The following is a 9,617-nucleotide window of genomic DNA, read 5'->3' on the forward strand; positions in this document are numbered from 1 at the left end:
TTTGCATGTCCACTTTGGAGAAGTGTATATTTAGGTCCTATGCCTATTTTTAATAGGATTATTTGTCTTCTTTTTATTGTATGAGTTCCTCATATATTTTGGATATTAACTCTTTATCAGGTGTATCATTGCAATTTATGTTCTCTCATACAGTGGGCTCCCTTTTCATTTGGATGATGGTTTATTTCGCTGTGCAGAGGCTTTCTATTTTGATGTAGTCATTTGTTAATTTTCTCCTTAGGTTCCTTTGCCCTACAAGATGTATTTGTGACTATATTGCTAGGAGAGATGTCTGAGTTTTTGCCACCTATGGCTTCTTCTGAGATTTTTATGGTTTCATGACTTACATTTAAGTCTTTTATCCATTTTGGTTTCTTTTTGTATATGATTGTAAGAGCACAGCCAGAGCCTGTATGAGTTCTAGTGCTCTGAGTAGCTGTAAGTCTGGGAAGAGCTTGGCAGGGAGTCTTAGGAGACCGAGAAGCCATGAGAAGTTGTGGGTGTATAAAAATGAGTCTTTATTGCTGGAGCCAGTGGCCACATAGTCATCAGACAAAAACAGTCCTTACAGCAAAGTCCATAAAAGCAGGCAGCTGGACACTGGCTGGTAAATTCATATCTTTCCCATAAAAGCAGCATTAGTCTCTGTACCCACAGCCATTATCTGAGCAGCCATACGCTGCTTCCTAGACTCACTGCCTTATATCCTGGCGATACCTGAGCTCTCCAGCTAAGCAGCTCCTCCTGTCTCTCTTGCCCAGCTGCTCTTTAGCAGACTTCTTCACACACACCATGCTAGCTGCTCTCTCTCCATACTCCAGTAAACTAGCTGGTCAGTAACCTGCTTTTACCCTACTTAGACAAAGAAGGCTTCCCGCCAATAGTGACAATCATATTGGTTACTGAAGGGCACAGTGTGCCGTGTGTCCTTGCACCCGCTCATGGTATCTTGACTTGATTAGGATTCCCAGGCTAAGTCCTTGAACATCCTGTTTAGGCACATGCCCAGAGCACCCTTTGGTCACTCTGGTGTACTAATAACAATACTTATGTGCTCCCACCCGCTTGACTATCTGGGGACCTGGCATGGATACCACAATGATGTCTAGTTTCATTTTTTTTTGCACATCCAATTTTCCAACACCATTTATTTTTATTTATTTATTTATTTATTTATTTATTTAATATATTTTATTGATTTTACATAGAGAGGAACTGAGAGGGAACCAGAGTTAGAAACGTCAATGAGAGGGAAACATCTACCAGCTGCCTCTTGCATACCCCCTACTGGGGATGTGCCCGCAACCAAGGTACATGCCCTTGACCAGAATCGAACCCGGGACCTTTCAGTCCGCAGGCCAACACTCTATCCACTGAGCCAAACCAGTTCCGGAGTAACACCATTTATTAAAGAAAGTTTTTTGTCTCCATTGTATGTTCTTGCCTACTTTTTCAAATATTAATTAAGCACAGTGGCTTAGGTTGATTTCTTGGGTCTCTGTTCTTGTTCCATTGATCTATATGCCAATTCATGTGCCAGTACCAGACTGTTGATTACAGTGGCTTTGTAGTATAACTTAATATTTGGTATTGTGATCCCTCCAACTTTGTTCTTTCTCAACATTGCTGCAGCTGTTTGGGATCTTTTTTGTTCCATATACATTTTTTTGGAGTATTCCTTCAGAATCTGCATAATATGTTGTAGGTATTTAAAAAAAAAAAATCTGTATTGTTCAGATTATTACAATTGTTCTTCTTTTTCCCCCCCATAGCTCCCCTCCACCCTGTTCCCACTCTACTCTCTGTCCTTACCTTCCCCTCAATGTACATCTATAGGTGTATGATTTTTGTCCAGTCTTTTTCATATCCCCACACCCCTTTTCCCCGAGAATTGCAGTCCACTCCCTTTATATGCCCCTGATTCTATTATATTCACAAGATAAATCTGTTTATCAGATTTTTTATTCACTTGATTTTTAGATTCACTTGTTGATATGTATTTGTTGTTCATACTTTTTATCTTTACCCTTTTCTTCTTCTTCCTCTTCTTTAAGAATACCTTTCAGCATTTCAGATAATACTAGTTTGGCAGTGATGAACTCCTTTAGCTTTTTCTTATCTGTGAAGCTCTTTATCTGCCCTTCAATTCTGAATGATAGCTTTGCTGGGTAGAGTAATCCTGATGGTAGGTTCTTGATATTCATCACTTTGAATATTTCTTGCCACTCCCATCTGGCGTGCATAATTACTGCTGATAAATCAGCTGACAGTTATATGGGTGCTTCCTTGTAGGTAACTGTTTTCTCTTGCTGCTTTTAATATTCTCCGGGTTCCCTGGTCTCCCAGTCTGGTCAGGCCTCTCTGCACACACTCACTCACGCTCTGTGGCTCCCCTGAGTCTCCCAGTCTCTGAGTCTCTGGGTGTCTTACTCCACCCGTATGAGCCTGGGTCCATGGGGTTTCAGGGTTTCAGCTGGGGCTGGGGTTCAGTGCAGTTGGAACTGGGGTTCAATGCAGTCTGGGGCTTCCTTTCCCCTCCCTTTTCTCTGCGGGAGTGTCTTCCTACCTCAGCTTTGTGGCTCCCCATCTGATCCGATCCAATCTAATCCGTGAGCCTCTCTCCTTCTTTCTAGTTGTGGATTTCCTGCTCAGTCAGCTTTCCTGTGGTTTTGGATGATGTCTGTTCTGTCTTTTAGTTGTTATTTTGAAATTGTTGTACGAGGCGGCAGTTTAGGCACTTACCTAGACCGCCATCTTGGTTCCTCTCTCTCCTTCTGCAGTGTTCTTTATTTCAGCTATGTTACTCTTCATTTTCAACTGATTCTTATTTAATGTTTCAATCTCTCTTTTAAAATAGGGGTAGCTCCCATTAAGTCCTTTATAGTTCTCAAGTTCCTTATAATTCTCATTGGGTTGCTTGTAGTTCTCACTGAATTGTTTGCGCACCCTTATTACCATTACTCGGAATTCTTTATCTGACAAATTGCTTGCCTACTTTTGGCAACTCCTTTTCTTTCATTTGCGGGTTGTTTATCTATCTCCCCATTTTTGCTGTCCCTTTGTTTTTGTTTTTATGTATTAGATCAAACTGCTATGTCTCCCAGATTTTGTGGTCTTATGTAGTAGGTGTTTTGTGGGACCCAATGGTGCAGTCTCTTAGATTTCCTGAGATGGGTGCTCTAGGAAAAGCCCTTAACTGAGTTATTTTGGATCTCTTATTGTAGTTGAGTCTTGAATGTTTTGTCCCATTCATGGATGGAGTCTCCTTTCAGGCTGGCTGACTATGTGGCTCACGCATGACTATGTTGTGTGAACTTTTGTGGAGGTGCTGACTGAACAGAACAAAATACAGCACAGCAAAAGATAAAACAAAATAAATAAAATAAAAATATACACAAGATCCCTATAGCACCAACAAAAGCAACCACCAGAGAAGAGAGAATTAGGAAAGAGAAAAGAGAGCAAGAATGATAGAAAAAAAAGAAAGAAAAAAATGAGGACAAAACAAACAACAAACAAACAATAAAAAAGGGGTGGGGGAAGGAATAGGTTGATACAGAGCTGAAAGAAAGAAAATGAAAAAAAGACTTAGAGGAATAAGGGAAGGAAGACTATTTAAAGTAAAGGAGGAGGAAAAAAAAAGAAGAAAATTAAAAAAATATATATTTTTAATTGATTTTTTTACAGAGAGGAAGAGAGAGGGATAGAGAGTTAGAAACACCGATTAGAGAGAATCATCGATCAGCTGCCTCTTGCATACCCCCTACTGGGGATGTGCCCACAACCAAGGTACATGCCCTTGACCGGAATCGAACCTGGGACCTTTCAGCCCGCAGGCCAACGCTCTATCCACTGAGCCAAACTGGTTTCGGCCAAGAAGAAAATTTTTAAAAAGGAAAATAGAGGAGAAAGTAGATAGACCTAAAATAGAAAAGAAAAAGAAGATGAAAAAGGAGGTGGAAAGAAAAAGAAAGAAAAGAAAAAAATTGAGTAGGAAAAAAAAAATTGAGTAGGAAAAGAGAAGATGAAAGTTAGATATATGAATAAAAAACAGAGAATAGAATAATAAATAAATAAAGCAAGTAAATAAAAAAGATACATTTTAAAAAGAAAAAGAAAAGAAAGGTAAAAATAAAAGAGAAGAAAAGAGAAGCCCTGTCACAGAGTTATTCCTCCATAAGTGACCTAAAATATTACTCTGCCCTCGCTGGACAGAGATTCTTGTATGAAGACCAGCAGAGTTGGCTGCAATCCTGGAGATTTTTTATCAGTTCTCCTGTGCAGAGAAAGTACCAGTCTGGTTCCCAGGATAGAGGGGCAGATGGCCCCTCTCTCAAACTAGTCACTGATTCTCCTGGGATGGTTCAGACCTGTAGGTCGGCTTCTGCTTTGTTTCCTCTGAAGAGGTAATACAGGGTGTGCAAGCAGGACTCCTGAGAGTGGACAGGCTATTATATCATCTAGGGTGGGGTTCTTTTTCTTTTCCTGTCCTGCAGCTACTGGGAGTGACTAGCTCTTTTCATAAAAAATGGCTGTTTTGGTTTCGGGAACTACACCTAATACTCCAGGCTGCTCCTTTTCCACATCACCCCCAAATGCTTCCCACCCCATCTTCTCCTTTGGAACCTTGAGTCCTCATCTTCCGCTCTGCACCAAAGCCTCAGATGAGTAGTTGCAAATGAAAACTCCTGTGCTCTGGTTAAAAAACAACACCACAAAAAACGAATATGTGGCTTTCTCTCAGGCTGGCTCCTGTTTGAGAGCCTCCACCTTGGCCAACAGCCCTCCCACTTTTAACAGCTGGATGTTACATGGGCTGCTCCATCTTCTAATGGAGTAATGTCTAATTCACTAGTGGAAAAATAGTGAAACTAACTACTTTAGTGTATTATTGTAGGGAGCTGTAATAGGGTTAAGCCTCGGACTGATCTGCTGGCAAAGTCGCAAATAAGTCCCAGCTTGGAAGGCACAGCCCCCTAAGCATAATTAAGCTTGATCTTTTGAGTGCTCCCTGGATTTTTGGCTGTGGGAGGGGCAGCTAGTGCTGCCAAAATAAGTGAAACTTATAAGAACATTGTAAATTACCTTGTTTTCCCCTGACTATAAATAAAGCATCAGCTTTGCGGTCTGGATCTGTTCTGTGGCCTCAGCCAGGCACAGAAGGTCCACCTAGACCCAGCTTATTCTCTTGTCTGACTTTTTCTTCATCCTCCCTCAGGCTCACCAAACCCTTGGCTGTGCTAGTGCGGACCAATTATAATACTAAAGTAGTGTATTATAATTTAACACAATAAAAACCAAAGTGTTTTATTTCTTTGTAAAAAAAATTATCAAGAATAGTATGGACAGTGCTTGCCTTTTTCATATAACTTGCAATATGGAACAAGCAACTTTCTATGCCTTGGTGGATTGTCACATTCACTTCCAAGTCTGAATCACCTTGCACATTTTTATCCTTTGTGTTTTCAGTATCATGCAGTGTCTCTATGAGTTCCTTTAGTATAAAATCTTTTCCCAGCCTCAATTTCTTTGGGGCATCTTTCATCTTTAAAAATTTTTATTTTGAGATTCAAATCAAAACAACAATGCGGTACCATCTCACACCTGTCAGAATGGCCAACATCAACAAATCAACAAACGACACGTGTTGGCGAGGTTGTGGAGAAAAAGGAACCCTCGTGCACTGCTGGTGGGAATGCAGACTGGTGCAACCACTGTGGAGAACAGTGTGGAGTTTCCTCAAAAAACTGAAAATGGAACTTCCATTTGACCCAGTAATCCCACTCCTAGGAATATATCCCAAGAAGCTAGAAACACCAATCAGAAAGGATATATGCACCCCTATGTTCAGAGCAGCACAATTTACAATAGCTAGAATTTGGAAACAGCCTAGGTGCCCGTCAGCAGATGACTGGATCCAAAAACCATGGTACATCTACACAATGGAATATTATGCTGCCATAAAAAAGAAGAAATTCTCATCATTTGCAGCAACCTGGATGGAATTGGAGTACATCATGCTGAGTGAAATAAGCCAGTCAATGAAAGAGACACACCTCATGACCTCACTTATTTATGGATGATAAAGAACGTTATAAACTGAAGAAGCAAAAGATAGATATAGAGACAGTAAAGCAACAAGCAGACTGTCAAATTACAGTGGGGAGGTTAGGGAGATCTGGAGGAGATAAGAGATCAACCGAAGGACTTGTATACATGCATATAAGTACAACCAATGGACACAAAACTCTGGGGAGGGAGGGCATGTATGGAAGGGGAAGGGGAATGGTATATGTACAAAGATAATAATTTAATTTTAAAAAATTAAAAAAATTATTTTATTTTATTGTTTAAAGTATTAAAAATACTGTGTTTCGATCGGGTCTTGGGTGTCCGAGCGACCGCGGCCCGGAGAGGAGAGACCGGAACTGCTTGAATATCTACATTTCATTGTCTGTGCTATCAGGAGTTTTAATTCATCATGGATAATCTGTCACCAGAAGAAATTCAGTTGAGGGTTCACCAGGTTACTGATGAGTCTTTGGAAAGTACAAGGAGAATCCTGGGTTTAGCCATTGAGTCTCAGGATGCAGGAATTAAGACTGTCACTATGCTGGATGAACAAGGGGAACAACTAAACCGCATAGAAGACATGGACCAAATAAATAAAGACATTAAAGAAGCAGAGAAGACTTTAACAAAACTCAACAAGTGCTGTGGTCTTTGTGTCTGCCCATGTATGATAATAGGACAAAGAACTTTGAGTCTGGTAAGGCCTATAAGACAACATGGGGAGATGGCGGAGACAACTCTCCTAACAAAGTAGTATCTAAGCAGCCAGGCCGAGTAACAAATGGTCAGCCTCAGCAAGCAGCCACAGGAGCAGCCAATGATGGATACATTAAACGTATAGCAAATGATGCCAGAGAAGATGAAATGGAAGAGAACCTGAGTCAAGTGGGCAATATCCTAGGAAATCTAAAACACATAGCCCTGGACATGGGCAATGAGATTGAGGCTCAGAATCGACAAATAGACCGGATCACAGAAAAGGCTGACACCAACAAGGATCGTATTGAAAGTGCCAATGCCAGAGCAAAGAAACTCATTGACAGCTAAAGCACTGCTGTGCTTCTTTACCATTTACTCACTTATCTAGCTCTTCCTGCAGTCATTGCCTTTTCAGAGTTTGAAATTTTGGTTCCACACTCTTCTAATCAGGAGATAAAGTGGAAGAGGGGCAAGGGGTTGTTACGAAGCGAGTCCCCAAGAGATGGACCACCGGAGCCAATTTGATTAAGCATGCTAGAATTTATTACAGATTCGAATCTGGACTCAAACCATGGCTGACGCAGCAGCCGGTAAACACCCAGGTAAGAGCCCCGATGGAGGGGCAGTCCCTCCAGAGCGCTCACACAAAAACACAGACAAACACACACATTCCAATGTCAAGCAGAGTGTGACTGGGAACCAACCCTGCAGGCCGTCCCCAGTCTTTAGAATTTAGTCCTGAGGGGCCAGTCAGGCTCTTCGGAATGGGGGTCCCTCATGGTCCTGGCTGGGGATTCCAGTCATGATCCCCAAGGACCACCAGGGAGCCGAGTCCGATGCAATAAACAAAAGAGCCATCTCCATGCTAGCATGGGCCCTGTCCCACTCACGCCGGCAGCATGGCGGAAGAGAGCGAAATTCACCCAGTCCAGGAGTTTTATTCAGGTCGGTGATGTCACTGCCTCGGCTAACCCTGATTGGCCCCTCAGGACTAAATTCTAAAGACTGGGGACGGCCTGCAGGGTTGGTTCCCAGTCACACTCTGCTTGACATTGGAATGTGGCCCCATCTTGCCCATAATACAAAAGCAGAACTAAAGGTTATCTACAGTTTCTACCCCTGAAGCTACTGAGTCAGTGGGAGTCAATCTCCTGCAACTACCCTATTGTTCAAGCAAGCAATCGAAGGTCGAAGTCAGATAGCAAGGTTAAAATTCAAATAGCAGTTCTTACCCAAGTATGAGTGCTACCATATTTCAGGGGTAACAGCCCTGTTTTTTATTTTCTCTTTTTTTCCTTGAGGGTAGACTGCTGCTTAGCCTTCCAATATTTTCTCAGTTTATACTCTTAGCTTGGTTTTTATACATCGTATATAGTGTTGTTTTTCACCCTCCTCATTAACTGAAGTAGGTTCTTCTGCTTTCATGATTTGGAAGCATTGCCAAAGACAGCCATGAAATAGGAAGTTGGGGGCGGGGGTAGGGCAGTGCAAGGAGGAGAAAAGATAAGAGGCTGTTATCTCAGTAAAACCTTCAGGCCACAAAGCAATAAGTTGCATAGCCACAGTAATAGTTGGATTTAGATTTTAAGTTGCAGTTATTGCCAGTTTAGGCTATTACTTGGTTTTGGAGCTTTTATATACAATATTTTTGTTATATATCACAAGTGTGAAACATCTGCTTCAAAAAAGAATAGGAGTATTCTTAAAGTGAGTTTAATTCCTGAAGTCTTGATGATTCATATATGTACATAGAGTCTGTGATCACATTTCATATTGCATCATACAGGAACACTTTATACAAATGAATGGCTTTTTATTTTCATATTATTAGTATCATGGTTCTAATTCAAGCCTATTAACCTCATAAGTTTGTCATTAGTCCTTGAAGAAAAATATTTAAGTATGTATTGTAACATGAGAATATCTGTCTAAAGCAGGGCTTAAAATTTTGGGGGAATGTTTGACAAAATATTTCACATGATTTCAGATTTACCTCAATGCCAAGAATTATGTTTAGATAGGAAAATATAAACTTGTTTTGATCTCAGGTAGAAAAATAATTAGATTACTTTGAGTTTTATGTAGATTTAGACTTTTGAAAAGCTAGAATTCTGTTTAACTAAAATTGATTTGGAAAATTATGCCTTTGTTTTTTTTATTGATGATTGCACTATCATTCTTTTAGCCTTGTGTATTGAACTATGTTCAGAATCACACTTGTTTAGATCCTGAACAGTGTTATAATAAGAATCTGGTTGGTATTTGTCACCTTTATTTAAAAGCTGGCACCTGTACACATCAAAACTATTAATGTGGTTTGGTTTGACCAATAACCACTGCTTGATCCTTACAATTAAATTTTATAACTAATAGGGAGAAAAAAAATACCGTGTTTCCCTGAAAATAAAACATCCTCCAAAAATAAGACCTACTTACAGGTTTCCTTCTGAGTGAAATAAAAGGCATTCCCCCTCCCCAAATAAGCCCCCCCCCCCCCCCCCCCGGCTCTGTCTCAGAATGAAAATAAATTTACCGTAAACTGGTCTCTAGGGCCACCCCACTGGCATCTACAATAGCAACCAGTGACAGTACGTGGAGTCCTGACATCACTGCTGTGTGGAGGTGGAGCGGAGGTCAGAGTGAGTGGTAAGCGCAGGGCAGGAGAGAGGAGGAGACTTTGGCTGATGCGTGTAGAAGAACAAGAGGATTAGAGCAGATGGGACACGGCGAAGGTGGTGAGTGCTGGTCTGTCTCTGGTGACACTACCTGATGCTCCCAGCTGCCCCCATGATGACTGAAGGTTCTCAGTCAGTGGCAGACCCTGCTCCAGCCAGATCCAGGCCCCA

General features: G+C 41.2%; 1 protein-coding gene across 1 annotated transcript; it reads left to right on the forward strand.

Annotated features, from left to right (window-relative positions):
- Positions 1-6,384: 6,384 nt before the first annotated feature.
- Positions 6,385-7,244, forward strand: LOC118727908 (synaptosomal-associated protein 23-like). Its single transcript, XM_036453934.1, is given in 2 exon segments — positions 6,385-6,737; positions 6,740-7,244. Coding segments are annotated over 2 exon segments (636 nt in total). The 5' UTR covers positions 6,385-6,481; the 3' UTR covers positions 7,120-7,244.
- The last annotated feature ends 2,373 nt before the right edge of the window (positions 7,245-9,617 follow it).

The sequence above is a fragment of the Pipistrellus kuhlii genome, unplaced genomic scaffold (assembly GCF_014108245.1).
Source record: "Pipistrellus kuhlii isolate mPipKuh1 unplaced genomic scaffold, mPipKuh1.p scaffold_m20_p_1, whole genome shotgun sequence".
Lineage (NCBI taxonomy): Eukaryota > Metazoa > Chordata > Mammalia > Chiroptera > Vespertilionidae > Pipistrellus > Pipistrellus kuhlii.